Source organism: Panthera pardus, unplaced genomic scaffold (genome assembly GCF_024362965.1).
Source record: "Panthera pardus isolate Hobbes unplaced genomic scaffold, ASM2436296v1 HiC_scaffold_8, whole genome shotgun sequence".
Lineage (NCBI taxonomy): Eukaryota > Metazoa > Chordata > Mammalia > Carnivora > Felidae > Panthera > Panthera pardus.
This window is the reverse complement of record NW_026527013.1, coordinates 81,854,484-81,873,836: the sequence shown is the minus strand read 5'-3', so window position 1 is coordinate 81,873,836 and position 19,353 is coordinate 81,854,484. Positions and strand designations below refer to the sequence as shown.

The 19,353-nt window shown below is 34.1% G+C and overlaps 1 protein-coding gene and 1 long non-coding RNA gene across 9 annotated transcripts in view; one reads left to right on the top strand and one right to left on the bottom strand.

The window, feature by feature from the left end:
- The window catches only part of PTPN12 (protein tyrosine phosphatase non-receptor type 12), a 103,669-nt gene that overhangs the window by 35,147 nt on the left and 49,169 nt on the right, over positions 1–19,353 (bottom strand). Inside the window, exons 1-8 of one of the 2 annotated variants that reach the window (XM_019451283.2) lie at positions 18,086–18,221; positions 14,286–14,362; positions 11,666–11,761; positions 10,083–10,121; positions 9,151–9,222; positions 4,887–4,946; positions 3,338–3,480; positions 397–463 (exon numbers count right to left, since the gene is read on the bottom strand). In XM_019451283.2, the coding sequence (XP_019306828.1) occupies positions 397–463; positions 3,338–3,480; positions 4,887–4,946; positions 9,151–9,222; positions 10,083–10,121; positions 11,666–11,761; positions 14,286–14,362; positions 18,086–18,098 (567 nt within the window). In that variant the 5' untranslated portion in view covers positions 18,099–18,221. Of the gene's footprint in view, positions 1–396; positions 464–3,337; positions 3,481–4,886; positions 4,947–9,150; positions 9,223–10,082; positions 10,122–11,665; positions 11,762–14,285; positions 14,363–18,085; positions 18,222–19,353 lie in introns of those variants that run through there. The other variant, XM_019451282.2, reaches the window with a different exon arrangement.
- Positions 1–19,353, top strand: part of LOC109268139 (uncharacterized) — a 152,792-nt gene that overhangs the window by 94,822 nt on the left and 38,617 nt on the right. For 3 of the 7 annotated variants that reach the window (XR_008420507.1, XR_008420510.1, XR_002080486.2), the window contains one exon: positions 2,624–2,995. The exons of 2 other annotated variants lie outside the window; for them this stretch is intronic. This is a non-coding gene — a long non-coding RNA (uncharacterized LOC109268139). Of the gene's footprint in view, positions 1–812; positions 2,996–19,353 lie in introns of those variants that run through there. 2 more of the 7 variants (XR_008420508.1, XR_008420506.1) reach the window with 2 other exon arrangements.

The following is a 19,353-nucleotide window of genomic DNA, read 5'->3' as shown; positions in this document are numbered from 1 at the left end:
CAGAGTCAGCATCCTTAACCACTATACTGTGTATCCACTTAGGCATAAATATTTATAAAATTGGTTACATTTATACCTAGAATATAAAAGGCAATGAAGATTCTGTATTTGGAAAAGTCAACGCAGAGTTTACATTCTTAATGTAGGTATCAATTCACATAGATCAACCAGGAGGCAACATGTCTACCTTTCTGCCCTGTGCATTATCTCAAGGTAATATGCATCATTTATGCCTTCCTTTTTCAGTTCCATTACCTTTATTTCTTACATAGTAAAGCTACTTCTAAAAAAGCAACATGTATAACAACACAATCTATAATTTACAGAAATTAATCATTAAGTTTGAAAATAATAATAGATCAATTGGACATAATGCTATATAAAAATTATTCTTACCCCAGCTTTTAGTAAATTCCATGTATAATCTATGGCACAAATGGCACCTGTTCTTCCACAGCCTGCACTGTAAAGTTTGAAAGAACAATTTCATTTTTGTTATAAAAGAATTAGAAACTAAATGTGGATGAACATGTTAGTTTTCAGAAGCAAAAAAATCATTTAGAAATATGACAAAATTCTACCATTTTAGTAAACAGACTACAACTTAACATCTTTAACATTAGCATTTATACCTGGTTTTTATTAAATTTGGGGAACTTCCAAGATTCAAAAATTACCTATGTGATTCACAGATGACCCAGCAGCCTTCATTTTGTAAGTCTAATTCTAACTCAGAAAATCTTGTCTAGCTAACATAATAACTCACAGAGATAATTTTATTTCATGTCCAACATGGTTCTGATGCCTTACAGTAGAGGAAGAAACAACACATCATTTCAATCTGCAAAAGGTATAGGAAAGACAAAGAATACAAGCCCTAGAAACTGGTTTGAACTCCAGCAGTGATTTCAACAAAAGAACAAAGTGACCAAAATAACAAAAGACCAGTGATGTACTTTCATCTTCTACGGAACTAACAGAACCTGGAGAACGTAAGTAAAATTCTGCAGGTTTTTACATTTTAAAACATGACAAGAGTACTTTACAGCAATTGATTCTCAACTAGAGGGAGACAGGAGACATGCATCTTAGGACTGAGAATCACTCTGAGTAATTAAAGACATTACTAACATCACCAGAATCATTTTTAGGCAGGAAAAAAGTTAGGCAGCATTTAAATTTTGAAACCTTTAGAAATATCAGTAGTTTGTCAAACATGTCATGTGAAAATTCCTGATAAAGTAAATTTATAAACAACTTAGTATGATTTTTAAAAAGCTCTTAAAAGACATCAATAATACTAATTTTTAACTGTTGATACATTTATCAATTCTTCATAGCAAAATATTTCTAGAATTTTAAGTTAAGAATTACTAGGGGCTAAATGACATATATTTAAAACTTTATGGTTAAAAGTGTAACCTTACAAAGATACACACAACCAGACTGATGAAACACAATACAAAATTTAGAAACAGATCTGAGTATATGTAGGTATTACATAGTGGTGGATTCTCCCATGAAACGGGAAAGATTAGACCATTCAATAAATGGTAGAGGGAAAGTGAGCCTAACAACAGCAAAAGCTAGATTCTTACCTCATACCTTAATTATTAAAAAAATTCCAGATAGATTAAAAATATGTTTATAAAAAAACCTACAGAAGTGCTAAAAGGGTAGTTTATGCACTACTGTTACAGATGGACTTTTTCTAAGCATATCTCAATGGACAGAAATCATAAATGAAGACTCACAACTCTGACTACATAACAATTTCAAACTTATGTGTGGCAAAATATAAGCAGAATAAAAACCATGAAAAACCATGCTACTTACAACATGACTAAGAGCTAACAATCTCAATATATAAAGATATGTAAAGAATTTATCACATAACTAAGAGATGAATGCCTGCTTTAAAACAATTGGCAAAGTATACAAATAAATTCACAAAAGAATATAAACTACCAAGACAAAAAAAATGAACAAAAAGCTTGCCTGTCATACAGGCATTAAATCAAACAAACAAAAAATTAATAGTACTGGGAAGAATATAGGAAAATAGGCACTCCCACAAACTAGCTAATTATAATTAGCATCAACTTTATGGATAACAGAATATAAAATATGTATTAAAAGCATAAAAATGTTCATGCCCTTTGACTTAAAAATCTCATTTATAGAGATCTATCTTAATGAAGTAATTACCGATATGCTCAAAGATTTTGCCATGAAGACTAGCCATGTGGACATTTAAACTACTGTTTAAAATACATGAAAAAGGATGGGGGTGGGCATAATAAAGGAATGGAGGTTAAATATAAAGTAGAGCACAGTCATAATGAATTGTAGAGAGAATAGTTATATGATTTAGAAAAATGTACATGACAAATTACATGGAGAAACATTCTGTAACAAATACAGCACATACATGGAAAGGAAATTCACCTCGACTGGAATTGTGATTTCCTTGCTTTTATGTATGTGTTTTCTTTCTTTCTTTCTTTCTTTCTTTCTTTCTTTCTTTCTTTCTTTCTTTCTTTCTTTCTGTTTTCTAAGTCACTACAGTTAACATACTATTTTGACTATTAAAATATTAAATGGTGTATTTATTTTTTTAAAGGAAAACCTTCACATCAAATTGGATTCATGAGCTGTATACACTGGGCAACGATGACAGCACAAGAAATAATTTCAACTAACTTGTAAGAAATCAAGTCAAATTTAATTTCTACAATTAAATGGACTTTTTTTTCTTCTTAAACACTCAACTACTTAACTGAATGGTCAGCTAACCACTGAATTAACTATAGAAAAATATTTTTTTAATTAACCAAGTTGTTAATTGATTCCCACATGTCCCATCAGCAAGTCCCCTTTCTGGCCCACAGCAGCCTTTTCAACACACTAATAGGCATTACAATCAGACCTACTGGATAAGAAAAACTACCTTTGGTGTTCTGTCTACACTAAAAAAAAAACAAAAAAAACCCAACTTTGAACTATTTAATTAACCTGTAAATTTCTGAGTCTGGGAAATTTCATTTACTCTTTATAACAAATGTGAATGCAGATAAAGTCACTTCAAGAGATAAACTGATAGCAGTTTTATGAAATAAGTAGTAGGATTCTAAGTGTTTTAGAAGAATCTAATGTAAAATAAAAATTCAGAGAAGAAAAACTCTGATTCAGACAGCTTTTACTATTTGGAAACCCATATAATGACCTATCTCATTTGGTAATTCCAAAAATTAGGTTTCAAAATACCATACATCACCCATATTATAATGCCACTTATATTCCAAAGTACTTAAATATTTGGAAAAATTTTTTGTACCTGCAATGAATACAAATAGGCACATCTTCATGTTCTTGGTATTTCCTCATTAAGCTTATCATGTCCAGAATGGAATCAAACGATGAGGGAACATCATGATCTGGCCAGTTCACGTAATGAAACTGATACAGCCTACGAGATTCCTTCAAGAAAAAACAGAAATTCAACAATTATAAAAAGACATTACAAATTTTAAAGCATGCAGAAAAGCTGCACATCTGACTTTACTGTCATTTCTGAAGTTTTTATGTGGTATTTAACACTGCCTTAAAAAAGTAAATGATAGGCTATATTTATTGACTATCATACATCAAGTCTTAATCTAAGGGCTTCACATGTAACAATTTATTTATTCCCCATGTAATTTTATGAGGAAGGTACTGTTAATAGTATCCACGATTTATAGGTAAGGAAACTGAGACAGAAAGATTACATAACGTGCCTAATGTTTCACAGCAAGTGACAAATGTAGGATCTGAACTCAGGCACTCTTATCTCCAGAGCATGCATGTTAACTCTAACACTATGTATATTATTTGGTAATCCACAGTAAAGGGATGAGCAATATACCATAAGCACAGTGTTTGAATCTATTGTAATTAGAAAACTAATAGGATATTTAAACTGAAAAAGAAAATTAGAAACAAACTTGTCCAATGCCAAACCCACTTCCTTATTTTAGATGAGTGGTTCTCAAAGTATGGAGTGCTGGAACCATGTCTACTTGTAAAAAGGAAGGTAGGCTGTGGAAGTGTGTTTCAAATGTACCAGTTGAGGAACAACTGTGCACTTGATGGCCATGCTTAATTGTTCATAATGGCTTGAAAAATTAAGATAATAAAAATACAGAGATCTTGGAAGAAGCTGATAGCATTTTCTAATGTCCATCAAATTTTTGATTTCCTAGAAAAATTATCATTTATCATTTTTTTTTTAACGTTTATTTATTTATTTTGAGACAGAGGGAGAGAGAGAATCCCAAGCAGGCTCCACATTGTCAGTGTAGAACCCAACGCAGGGGCTCATTCTTATGAACTGCAAGATCATGATCTGAGCCCAAATCAAGAGGCGAATGCTTAACTGACTCAGCTACCCAGCCGCCCCAAGCAATTATCATTTTATATAGTTCTGAAACACGGAAGTCAAGGGCGTCAAGTGAAAGCAATATATATCAAAATGAAGATTTAGCTTTGATGGTGGTTCATCTATGTCTAAAAAGTTGTAAACTAGCAAAAGTGGGTAAATAATTTGGAAAGAATGCTATAATCTGCTTAATGTAATAGAGAAAAAAATATTTATGGCAAATAGATACAATAAATTTAATTTAGGGAAAATTGTTTTAAGTAAGTCAAGATTTATATTACTTTAATTTGATAAGCTCAAGGCTCAAGACACTAAATAAAAATTACACTTTGATTTTCTTCACTATTTTACATAAGGAAATTTGCTAATTATTTTAGTTAACTATGTAAGACCAGATAGCATGCAATTTATATACCTTCTCTTCAAAAATTTCCTTAGAAACGGTCTCTAAATGGAAAATACTTACATTTTGAAATTCAAGTAAGAGTGTCCTAATGAAGTAGTCTGTTCTTGCTTGTTCAGCTTCCTAAATACAGGAAAAGTGAGTCAGTGAGAACATTGAAACCAAAACATCCACACACCAAAACAAACAAAAACCACGTATTTAAAGTCTACAATATAAAATTAACCTTTGAAATTCCAGATATATCTAGTAATTACAAAAACAACCATTCTAAAAGTCACTGATTTGTCTACTCAACTTTGCTGTTCTGATGGGCAAACAGGTAAATTAATAGGCAAGGCAATATTCTAGTAAATCTTTATTTACAAAACAGGCAGTGGACTAGACTGACCTATGCATAGCGTGCCCACGTCTGGTCTAAGTGGTTACATGCAGCGACATGCAACCAAGTTCCTCCTGGCTAGTCCTCCGTGTCCCAACACTTTACCCTCTTTCTCATCCCCAAATCAAAAGTGCTCCTGATACTGTCTTTTCTCAGTCTCAAAAACTGATTGTCAAGAAGTCAAGTCATGTACTATGGTTATTTTCACCAGCTTGCTTTCTAATTACAAACTTGATTTTTATTTACATCAGTAATAACAAGTCCTGAGTTGCTGGAAACAACCACAAGACATACAAATTACTTTCCATCTGAAATCTTGAAAGAAGAAATTTGCTTCTTCAGTATGGATCAGTCCCAATATTGACAAATCAAACCAGCTATCGCTAATCAAATCAAACTTATTCAAAAGATGATTAAATTATCATTTCGTTCACTCTGAAAAGTCATCCAAAAAAGGTCATAGTTTTCCAAATTATAATCCATTTCTTTACTCATTATAGTAAAGTCTTTTAATTTTTATTTATTTATTTTTGAGAAAGAGCAAGAGAGTGAGAGAAAATATGCATGCGCGAGCAGGGGAGGGGCAGAGAGAGGAAGAGAGAGAATCCCAAACAGGCTCCATGCTGACACTGCAGAGCCCAATGTGGAGCTCAGACATACTAACTGTGAGGTCATGACCTGAGCCAAAATCAGGAGAAGGATGTTTAACTAACTGAGACCCTCCTCTACTCATTATTTTAAATGTTGTTTACTATTCTTGATCCCCAACTCTTCAAAAATTTCAACTCATTTAGCTGTTGAATGTTAAGCACTATACATTTTCACTTGAATTGTAACATTTAGTACAGATATCTTATTGTATTCAAACTTACAAATGTTCAACACAACTACATTGCACAGAAAATAGATTTCCTGAACAGTTCAGGGGCATAATATTGTAGAATACTTTATAGATTGGTGAGAGGGGAGGTGTTCTCTCACAGAAATACATAATGTGGTATGTATTGGTTTTTATCCATTCCAAATAACATGACATGCAGTAGGATTTAAAATTATATTTAATCCACAAACAGTTAATTCTAACCAGGACTTAAGAATACTGGCTGCTTCCGCTCTGGAAAGCAGTGTGGAGGTTCCTCAGAAAATTAAAAATAGACCTACCCTATGACCCAGCAATAGCACTGCTAGGAATTTACCCAAGGGATACAGGAGTACTGATGCATAGGGGCACCTGTACCCCAATGTTTATAGCGGCACTCTCAACAATAGCCAAATTATGGAAAGAGCCTAAATGTCCATCAACTGATGAATGGATAAAGAAATTGTGGTTTATATACACAATGGAATACTACGTGGCAATGAGAAAAAATGAAATATGGCCTTTTGTAGCAACATGGATGGAACTGGAGAGTGTGATGCTAAGTGAAATAAGCCATACAGAGAAAGACAGATACCATATGGTTTCACTCTTATGTGGATCCTGAGAAACATAACAGAAACCCATGGGGGAGGGGAAGGAAAAAAAAAAAAAAAAAAAAAAAGGTTAGAGTGGGAGAGAGCCAAAGCATAAGAGACTGTTAAAAACTGAGAACAAACTGAGGGTTGATGGGGGGTGGGAGGGAGGGCAGGGTGGGAGGGAGGGCAGGGTGGGTGATGGGTATTGAGGAGGGCACCTTTTGGGATGAGCACTGGGTGTTGTATGGAAACCAATTTGACAGTAAATTTCATATATTAAAAAATAAAAAAAATAAAAAAATAAAAAAAAAAGAATACTGGCTGCTTATTAAATCCAGGCAGTTCAACTATGTGTTATAGTTAACATTACAAAAATCGCATTGTATTTATAAAGCAGACTGTCCACACACCTCAAGTCCTTTCTACAGTAGAGCAACCTAGAAAGCAATAAACTTTGTATGGAATTTAAAAGTCATTAAGTAGAAATAATTCATAAAACCATGGACTTCTTGAACTCACCAGTGAAAATAAAATCACAGAAATTATATTTTACTTAACCATGGAAAACATAGTTACAAACCAGCAATTCTCAGTTGGAGAATGTAACAGTTAATTCCATGTGTCAATGTGGCTGGGTCACAGAGCGCCTAGATGTTTGGTCAAACATTATTCCTTGTGTTCCTGTAAAAGTGTCTTTGGGTGAGATTAACATTTAAATCAGTGGACTCTGAGTAAAGCAGACTGCCCTCTATAGTATGTATGGGTGGCCCTCCATCCAGTTAGGGCCTGAACAGAACAAAAAGACCAACCTCGCCCGAGTGAAATTCTCCACTAGCCTACTTTCATGGGCAAGGATGGCTCTTCAGTTCTACAGCAGACTGTCTTTACACTAGAACTGAATATCAGCTCTTCTGGGTCTCCGCCTTGCCTACCTTTTAGCTCTCTTGGCCTCCAGACTAGATCTAAAGCACAACTCTCCTGAGTCTGCAGCCTGGCTGACCACCCTACAGATTTTGGACTTGCCAGCTTCCATGATCCTGTGAGCCAGTTCCATATAATAAATCTTTTTCTCTGTATATATGTATATCCTACTGGTTCTATTTCTCTGGGAAACCCTAACCAATACAGGGAAGTTATTTAATTCTCATCTATGTTTAGTCATGGTCTTTGAGTATGAGTAAATAAGACAACATATTTCTTTCAGGTGATTAAGAAAGATGCCATTGGGTGTAACCAAAAAGCAAATTGTTGGTTCTATTCTAAAGTTCACGTATATTTTACTTCCTTTTTAAAAAATGTTTCCCTTCATTCTTTTTCCTTTAAATTCATTTACTTAGATTTCTGCTGTGTTTTAGAACTTAAATTTATTAACTCATTTCCAAAGTTAACATATTAGGTATATGTTTTAAGTTTCATAATAAATTATCTGCCATATAGGATCAATCTTTCCTTCTAGGATAGCAGTTCTCAAACCCATCTTTGTATATAATTATAACAATTCTGGATAGCATAATGAACGTATGAAAGATTATCACACAAAACTATACTTCAGTCATCAAGGGTCCTTCCCATTTCAGTTTGAAACTACTTTACACCAATTTTTCTTTTTTCTCTTTAAGATCTTACTTTTAAGTAATCTCTACACCCAACACGGGGCTTGAACTCACAAGCCTGAGATTAAGACGTGGTTCACTGACTGAGCCAGCCAGTTGCCCCACCTTTATACCAGTATTCAAATAGAGCACTCAAGGGGTGCCTGGGTGGCTCAGTCACTTAAGCGTCCAACTCTTAGTTTTGGCTAGGGTCATGGTCTCCTGGTTGGTGAGTTCAAGCCCTACATCGGGCTCTGTGCTGACCATGTGGAGTCTACTTGGGCTTCTCTCTCTCTCCCTCTCTCTGCCCCTCCCACACCCTCTCCCTCTCAAAGTAAATAAATGAACTGAAAAGTTAAAAAATAGATCACTCAAAGGACAGTTAAGTTACTGTTTACTTTTTTAATTAATGTTCATTTTTGAGAGAGAGAGAGAGAGAGACAAAGAGAGCAGGGGAGGGGCAGAGATGGAGACACAGAATCCAAAAAAGGCTCCAAGCTCTGAGCTATGAGCGCAGAGCCCGACAAAGGGCTTCAACCCATGAACCGTGAGATCATGACCTGATAAGAAGTCAGATGCTTAACTGACTGAGCCACCCAGGCGCCCCTGTTTACTCTTATATATGTAACACTTATCATCAGCTTATCTACAAAGACTAACACTAAATTAACATAATAAGTTACTAGGAAATTACACATTTATGAAGTCATTTTCAAAGTTAAATTTAAAGCTGTATAAAAACAAACATTATTATTAACATTTATTATAATTAAGTACAGATTTATGTGGAAATACTGAATGCTTGGCTTATGTAAAACTAGGTTCATTCCATATTATATTCTTCAGTCTAGCATCCCAAATTTCTGATTAAATAATATGTATATAAATAGGTACTTACACAAGAAATTTTAAATGGTGCAAATGTTATAGGTTCTTCTCCATACAAAGGCCAATAGCGTTCACATTTTTTCTGTTATTCAAACAAAAAGAAGTAAGTTAATCCATATGATAGAATTTTTCTTGAACTTTTACAAATATTTTGTGCCCAATTATTCAGCTTCTTGCCCTTCCCAGAAAACACAGAAACTGACATCAGATTAAAAAAAAGTTTACTTTAACTCATGTACCATATTAGTATAAGGAAAATTCAAATCACCACATAATTTGTTTTCTGAGTTTGATGTACGTGTCATAATTATAGAAGACCACACTTAAGTTTTACTTAATATTTATTCTCTGTAAATATATTAGCACCTCCAACATTGAAGTCTTTGGAATTGATGCTGGAGGGGATCACAATGGTTTTAAAACTAATTTCACTTGGACACAGTATAAAAAACACCCATGTTGAAAACTTCATATTAAGAATTTTGTTCTCTTTCCTTCTGAAGATAGTATGAACAAAAACAAAAAAATGTAGTGGTATTATCTGACAGAAATCAGAATATTCAAGCTATAACCTGATGATAATTAATAAAAATTATTTTATTGAACTCATTTTCATTTGCTCAATTTTATTCCTGTTTTAAATTACGTCTCTATTTCAGTCCATAAATAATATTCTACTTACAACACCATTAAGCATCTGAAGACTAAGTAATAATATGGTATCTGTTAAGTGTATCATAAAATGAAATGTAAAAATGTAAAAAAAAAAAGGTTTATGTGCCTTTTAGAGATTATTATGTTCCTTGTATCAAATAAAACCAATGGCAGAACACAAAAAAGAAGTATCTACTTAGAATATAATAAAGGACCAGGAACATATATCCCTAGAAATGATGAAACGGACACTCCACAGTTATTTTAAGTGTTAACAGGTATACATACCCTTCCCATCTCAAATTCTCGACAGGCCATTACAATGATCTAAAAAGAAGTGGGGGATGGGATGAGATGAAGAATATATCAGCTAAACACAATTTTACTTTTTTAAATAAAATACAAATTCCAAGAATTACCTTTTATTCCGAACAAAATTATACCTGGCCTGTCAAAATAAGTAGGTTTTTAAATTTTTTTCTTAGTGTTTATTTATCTTTGAGAGAGAGAGACAGAGCGTGAGTAGGGGAGGGGCAGAGAGAGAGGGAGACACAAATCTGAAGCAGCCTCCAGGCTCTAAGCCGTCAGCACAGAGCCCAACGTGGGGCTCGAACCCATGGAGCATGAGATCATAACTTGAGCTGAAGTTGGGCATTTAACTGACTGAGCCACCCAGGCACCCATCAAAATTAAGTAGTTTTAACATTAAAAGTAGGCATTAAAGCAATGTTCAAAATCACGCCTTCTATTTTTTTTTTTTTGAAGTTTGTTTTTTTTAAGTTTTTTTTTTTTAACGTTTATTTATTTTTGAGACAGAGAGAGACAGAGCATGAACAGGGGAGGGGCAGAGAGAGAGGGAAACACAGAATCTGAAACAGGCTCCAGGCTCTGAGCTGTCAGCACAGAGCCCGACGCGGGGCTCGAACTCACAAACCATGAGATCATGACGTGAGCCGAAGTCGGATGCTTGACCGACCAAGCCACCCAGGCGCCCCTGAAGTTTGTTTATTTATGAGAGAAGGAGAGACAGATAGCACGAGTTGGGGAGGGGCAGAGAGAGAAGGAGACTCAGAATCTGAAGCAGGCTCCAGGCTCTGAGCTGTCAGCACAATGCCCGACATGAGGCTTGAACTCACAAACCATGAGATCATGACCTGAGCCAAAGTCAGATGCTTAACCGACTGAACCACCCAGGCGCCCCAAAATCACACCTTCCAAACAAGGGATAACTATATAGCAACAAATTAAATTGGCTTCAATTAGCATTATATATGAATTAAATTTTAGGACTTTTATAGATCTACCTCCGACTTGAAATTATATTAAAATATCACTTTTAGGGTATTTACTTACCCAACCAAAAAGCACCATGAAATATTTTAAACATATTTAATAAAATTATCTGAAGGTTTAATGCATTTAATACTGTCTTTAAACATAAATGTTATTGGATTTGCTTCCCCATCCCAACATTTGACAATGTTTCAAACATATAGCGAAGTTGAAATCATTTTACGGTAAATACTGTATAGCCACCATCTATAGTCTACCATTAACATTTCACCGTATTTGTTCTATCACATAGCTATCCCTCTATCCATCTATATAAATCCATCTTAGTTGGTAGCTGTCTTATTAGTTGCTGACTTTAGAAAAGAAAGTATTATCACACTCTTCTTAAAATATTTTGACTAACTTGTCAGTGTTGAATGAGACATCCTAGACTTCAGTTTCTGTCTTTTTAGTAAACATTAGCAATAAGTAACATATCCTTATGGCTAGAAGGTCTTCTCATTCCATATTCAGTAAAACATCTTATGTCATTACATGTAATACTTCTCAAAATAGATTATGAAAAGTAAATTACTTACTACAACATTGTACTCCCATATCATCCTCCAAAAATCTATTACTGTATTTGCTAACGGTCCTTGGGTTGCCACATACGCTTTTGGCCCATAAACACCCTAAAATGGTTAAAAGTAAATTTCATATTTATTATAGTTACCAAAAATATTTCCTTACCTAAATTTTAATGTTTAAATTTTCTTAGTAATACTCCTCTTTTCACTGGAAGTATGTCCAAATAATTTTAGCACATAAAAGCATGACAAAATATATTCAATTCATTTCAGCTTTTTGTGAAGTACTATTTTTGTGTATGTATTAGACCTGGCACACAGAATTAATAATTAAACTGCTTTATGCTAATTTACAAATTATTATTTACCTGTCTCTTCAAAAAGTGCCTAATACCCCAATACATAGTCCATAAAGCTAACTGTACAGAAACATAAAAAGCATGCTTTGATTCTAAAAACAAGAGTAAAACTACCTAATAGTTCCTTCTTAGCCAGATTCGTCCATAGATACCTTCAATTATCTACTCAATTTAAAAGATTTATTGTGTGCCTATTATATATATATCTAACAACAAACCTGGGAATATACCAAATAAAACAGTGGACTAAAATACTAAAGCAGCACATAGTTGAATCACACGATAAATCAGTGTTACTAAGTGGAATTAAAAACTACAACTTTTTTTGTTTTTAAATATTTTATATTTAAGTAACCTCTACACTCAACATGGGGCTTGAACTTACAACCCTGAGATCAAGAGTCAGATGTTCCACCGACTGAGCCAGCCAGGGGCCCTGAAAAGCTAGAACTTTTAACAAATGTCCTTACAAAATAGTATCAACATAACAACATCTGAAACAGCAAACCACCTACAGATTAGTTTTGGGTTTTGCCATAATTTTAATAAAACTAATTTTTTTGGGGGAAAAAAGTTTTTATTTTAAACCATGACAGTTTATTGTTGACACAGGTAATATTAATATTACCATATACCTTGTACCACCATAATATTTTGATCAACAAAATATTTTTTATATCTATAAATACCAAATATAAAATAAGTAATTATTATACTGTCATTCAAAAACAAAGAACAGCTAATGGAAAAAAGTAGTCTTTTATTTAATCAAGTAGCATTTTGCATTTTTTTTAAGTTTATTTATTTGGGGGGGGGGGGAGGGGCAGAGAGAGAATTCCAAGCAGGCTCCACACTGTTAGCACAGAGCCCAACACAGGGCTCAAACTCATGAACACACCAAACTGTGAGATCATGACCCAAGCACCTCAAGTAGTAGTTTGCACTGGTCTATTGACAGCTATGTATGAACATGACTACTTTTCACCTAAGAGTATCTAAAAAAGGTTCTCTACATAAGGATTGTATTTAATCTTTTTTAAATTTTAATTTAAATCCAAGTTAGTTAACATATAGTGTAATAATGATTTCAGGAGTAGAATTTAGTGGTTCATCACTTACCTAACACCCTGTGCTAATCCCAACAAGTGCCCTCCTTAATGCCCATCACCCATTTAGTCCATCCCCTCCAACCCTGACCCTCCACTAGCAACCCTCAGTTTGTTCTCTGTATTTAAGAGTCTAATGGTTTGCCTCCATCTCTATTTTTATAAGACTGTATTTAATCTTATATTCACTTGTATTGCCACTTGAAACAGACAGTTGCCAAAAGGTTTTCATCTAAGTTTATATTCTGTAATTTTAAATCAGTATTACCCAGTAATTCTATCTAGCCCTGATAATTTATCCTAAGAAATGATTCAAAAGAATAACAATGTTCACTGCAATATTACCAACAAGAAAAATTGGAAACAACCTATATAGTTCAACAACAGGGAACAACCATGTATGTGCATTTCTGTACATTTGTGTACATAAACTTTGTCAAAGGGACAATGGAGAAGATAATTTAGTAACCAGTAAACTGTTTATAAGCTTTAAATGTAAAAAAAAAAGAAACAAAATAGAAAACCATCTCAACTTTCATGAAACTGAGCAAAACTCTAACTTTATGAGTAAGGTTAGAAGGAAATCACATATGGGATGTGGTGTGTGTATACACGTACAATGGAGTATTACTCGGCAATCAAAAAGAATGAAATCTTGCCATTTGCAACTATGTGGATGGAACTGGAGGGTATTATGCTAAGTGAAATGAGTCAGTCAGAGAAAACAAAAATCATATGACTTAACTCGTATGAGGACTTTAAGAGACAAAACCGATGAACATAAGGGAAGGGAAACAAAAATAATATAAAAACATTGAGGGGGACAAAACAGAAGAGACTCATAAATATGGAGAAGAAACTGAGGGTTAGTGGAAGGGTTGTGGGAGGGGGGATGGGCTAAATGGGTAAGGGGCACTAAGGAATCTACTCCTGAAATCATTGTTGCACTATATGCTAACTAATTTGGATGTAAATTTTAAAAAATAAAAAATAAAATTTAAAAAAAAAAGGAAATCACATAAAAGTGTGATTTTATTTTTCTTCGTTTTCTTCCTTTTTTTTTTTTGCTCTTGGTATTTAGGAAATTTAAAAAATTTTTATAAAACTATTATGCAGGAAGACATTAAGTAGGGCAGAGAAACACCATTTGAAGTTAATACATACCTTAATAAAATTTGCATTGATATAGTCTGAATCTTGAGAAGGAGTCTTTAAAGTCAACTTAACTCGGCTGTGATCAACTACAAGGAAAAGAAAAAGGATTTCATAAATTATGTCCTGTTGGTAGACAGGTGTTTTCTAATAAGCCACAAGTAAGATTAAATAAGTAATTCAAAATATTGTCTTTAAAAAACAATTAATGAAAATTGACTCTAGATACCAGCAGGGTAATTTCTAACATCATATTTATAGAAAATAAGTCTATAGTAACAAAAATATGATGATGTAAAGTTGTGTTTTAAAGCTGTAATCAAAATAATCTCAGGAACTCTTTTAAAATACAAACTCCTGGGCATCATCCCACATTTGCTAGACAAGAGCCCAGGGTGAAGACTCTGCAGTTTTTAACAAGCATTATGAGGTAGTGAACACTAACCAGTGATGTACAAGCTCATTTGCCAAAATTCTTATTAGGAAATGTAGCTTTCATATTTCACAAGAAATTATAAAAATTAATTAACTATGATAAATAAATGAATTATGATGATGCATAAAAAGTGCTCAAGGGGTACCTGGATGGCTCAGTTGGTTAAGCGTCCGACTTCAGCTCAGGTCATGATCTCACAGTTCGTGGGTTCAAACCCAGCATTGGGCTCTGTGCTGACAGCTCAGAGCCTGGAGCCTGCTTTGGATTCTGTGTCTCCCTCTCTCTCTCCCCCTCCCTCTCTCTCTCAAAAATAAAATAAAACCATCTTTAAAAAATTAATAAATAAGTAAAGTGTTCAATAATGCAGTTGGCAATAATATTATTAAGTAATGCAAACTTAAGGTAAAAAACAGTTTACAATAAAGTTCAAAAGTGTAAACTTTATTACTTTTATAAAATTGTTACTTTATTTTTTATAATTTTTGAGAGAGAGTGAGCGCTATGAGTGGGACAGAGGGAGAGAGAGAGAGAGAGAGAGAGAGAGAGAGAGAGAGAGAGAGAGAATCTAAAGCAGGCTCCACGCTCTGCCGAGCTAGACATGGGGCTCAATCCCACAACACTGGGATCATGACCTGAGCTGAAATCAAGAGTCAGACGCTCAACTGAGCTACCTAGGTGCCCCTGCAATTTTATTTTATCTAATAAATTATTTATTTTTCATAATTTACATACAAGTTAGCACACGGTGCAACAAAGATTTCAGGAGTAGATTCCTTAAGCCCCTTACCCATTTAGCCCATCCCCCTCCCACAATCTTTCCAGCAACCCTCTGTTTGCTCTCTATATTTAAGAGTCTTTTGTTTTGTCCCCCTCCCTTTTTTTATATTATTTTTGCTTCCCTTCCTTTATGTTCATCTGTTCTGTCTTAAAAGTCCTCATATGAATGAAGTCATATAGTTTTTGTCTTTCTCTAATTTCACTTAGCATAATACCCTCCAGTTCTATCCACATAGTTGCAAATGGCAAGATTTCATTCTTTTTGATCGCCGAGTAATACTCCATTGTATATATACGTATACATATATATATATATATATATATATATATATATATATATATACACACATATATATATGTATACACACACACACACACACACCACATCTTCTTTATCCATTCATCCATCGATGAACATTTGGGCTCTTTCATACTTTGGCATTGTTAATAGCGCTGCTATAAACATTGGGGTGCATGTGTGCCTTTGAAACAGCATACCTATAACCCCTTGGGTAAATACCTAGTAGTGTAATTGCTGGGTCGTAGGGTAGTTCTATTTTTTTTTTTTTTGGGTAGTTCTATTTTTAATTGTTTGAGGAACCCCCATACTGTTTTCCAGAGTGGCTGTATCAGCTTGCATTCCCACCAGCAATACAAAAGAGATCCTAAGAGATCCTCTTTCTCCACATCCTCGCAAACATCTGTTGTTGCCTGAGTTGTTAATGTTAGCCATTCTGATGGGTGTGAGGTTGTATCTCACTGTGGTTTGATTTAAATTTCCCAGATGATGAGGGATGTTGAGCATTTTATCATGTGTCAGTTGGCCATCTAGATGTCTTCTTCGGAGAAGTGTCTGTTCATGTCTTTTGCCCATTTCTTCACTGGATTGTTTGTTTTTTGGGTGTTGAGTTTGATAAGTTCTTTATAAATTTTGGATACCAACCCTTTATCTGATATGTTGTTTGCAAATACCTTCTCCCATTCCATTGGTTGCCTTTTAGTTTTCTTGATTGTTTCCATCACTGTGCAGAAGCTCTTTATTGTGATGAGGTCCCAGTAGTTCATTTTTATTTTGGTTTCCCTTATCTCCAGAGACATGTTGAGTAAGAAGATGCTGTGGCCGAGGTCAAAGAGGTTTTTGCCTGCTTTCTCTCCTCTAGGATTTTGATAGCTTCCTGTCTTAGGTTTAGGTCTTTCATCCATTTTGAGTGTATTTTTGTATTTGGTGTAAGAAAGTGATCCAGTTCATTTTTCTGCATGTCGCTGTCCAGTTTTCCCAGCACCATTTGCTGAAGAGATTGTCTTATTCCATTGGATATTCTTTCCTGCTTTGTCAAAGATTAGTTGGCCATATGTTTGTGGGTCCTTTTGTAGGTTCTGTGTTCTGTTCCAGTGATCTGAGTGTTTGTTTCTGTGCTGCAATTTTATTTTTTAAATAATATATGTATCTGATTTTTTAAAATGAGATTTAAGAAAAAAGTATAAAATAAAAAGTAATCCTCTCCCATCCATAAAGTCCAGGTCTCTCCTTCCCAACAAAGACACTTCTAAGGTTCTTTTTTCCTTCCAAAAGTAATTTTTATGCATATACCTACATACTTAGAAAAACTATGCAAATGCGTTCATAACATATACATGTTCTGTATCTCACTTTTCAGTTAATTGTATAACCTGGAACTCTTCCCAGAGCTAATACAGATCTATCTTGCTCAATGTTATATGAAATCTATTATAAATAGAAATCTCATTATTTATTTAACCAGCTACACTACTGCTGGGCCATTTTTTCCTATTAGAAACACTACCACAATGAACTCACTGCTATAAGTGGTATAGGGTAAGTTTCTAACAGAAGAAAAAAACTTATCTTCTAAAAGGTATATACAGACTTAGACAATTCAGATGCTATATGTGAGAGTGACAGGATGTTATACCTTTTAATAGTTAACTTCTAAAAAGTAAAAAACTCAGACTTGTATTTCTTGAACTATGCAAATGGTTGTACATTTTCATACAGTTATTGGTTATATTTATTTTACCATAAGTTCTTGTTTATATCCTCTGCACATTTTTATCTATGTCTATGTTTTCCTACTGATGTATATGAAAAATTAGTCTTTAGTACATGTAGTGCAAATAGTTTTGTTCTAGTTTGTGTTGATTCTTAAAAACTCTTTATTTAGAGGTGCCTGGGTGACTCAGTCTGTTGAAAGTCTGACTCTTGTTTTCAGCTCAGGTCATGATCCCAAGGTTGTGGGATCAAGCTCTGCTTCGAGCTCTACACTGGGCTCTGCATTGAATATGGAGCCTGCTTAAGATTCTCTCTCCCTCCTTCTGCCCCTTACCCCAGCTCACATTCTCTCTTAAAAAAAAAAACAAGCAAACAGCACCCTTTTTATTTAGAACTAATTTTAGAATTAAAGAAAAATCGCAAAAATAGTAGAGAAAATTCCTATATCCCTCACTCAGCTTCCCTTAATGTTAATATCTTACATAACTATCAGTTATCAAAATCAGAAAATTAACATTGTCACACAACTAGTAATTAAACAACAGACTGCATACAAATTTCACCAATTAAAAACAATATTTTTCTTACTAGGATCCCACATTTAGTTGTTACTTCTCCTTAGTTTCTTCCAATCTATAATAGTTCCTTTGACTAATTTTTTTCCTATGTTTGGAATGAGGTTTTGCATTTTGGTAAGAACACCAGAGAACGATGATGTGTCCTTCTCAGTGAGAAGACACACCAAGGGGTTTATGATGTCAATGTCCTATTACTTGTATGTCAACCTTGGTTACTTGGTTAATAGGTGTCACCTGGTTGTCTCCACTATAAAGTTAATATCTTTCTGTTTGTAGCAATAAATACTTGGGGGGAGATACTTTGAGCCTATGAAATCCTAAAGTAGTAGGAATGCCTAATATTCATGAGTCTCTAGATTAGAAAGAACCACAACATGTAATATGTAAAATGCCACCATCACATTACAGTCCTTCCTAATCCAGAGACAATGAATATTAAAGGCAATTAAAATACAAAATGACGAATACAAAAATGGTAATAAGATATGAATAAGACTTCTTAACAAAACTCTTAAAAGTCAGCTAATGAATAACTAATTTGTCAATGACTCAAATTTTATCTATCAGTACTAAAAGCCCAGTTCTGCTGAGTTTATTAATTTTTGGTGAAATCTTTGGAAATCTGTAGGAAGAGATATCTAAGAAAGACATACTAGCCTCCAATTCAAATTATTTCTCTCTTTTCTATGATTCCAGGAAAGAGAATATGTTTATCATTTCACTTGATGTTCTGATAAATATTCACTAGTTTGGATAATGACAGTTAAGTAACTACACACACTTCCTCTCCCCATGTCTGCCAGTAATGAGGGGTCCCAATTAATTACCCTTAATCATGTGGCATATTAGCCTCTAGTCAAAGTATCTCAAACATAGGACTTTGTACAATAATTGGTTTACCACTGGATCCTCAGTAAATGTGTCTGGGGATTGTGAATCCAAATGACAACAGTGGCTCCCAAATAACAGTCAAAACTGGTTTCAGGCTGCTACATGCAAGCTGGTAATTTTTTAAAAATATTCTATAATGGAAAACTGTATGCATATACAGGAAAATAATGGTATAATGAATCCCCATATAGCAATTACCAAGTAATTAAGAAATTATTAATAATTTCAACATTTTTTAAAGTTTTTACTTAAATTCCAGTTAGTTAACACAGTGTAATATTAAATAATTTCCACACTTGGCACGCCTGGGTGGCTCAGTCAAGTGTCCAACTACTGATTTTGCCTCAGGTCATGATCTCACAGTTCGTGAGTTTGAGCCCCACATCG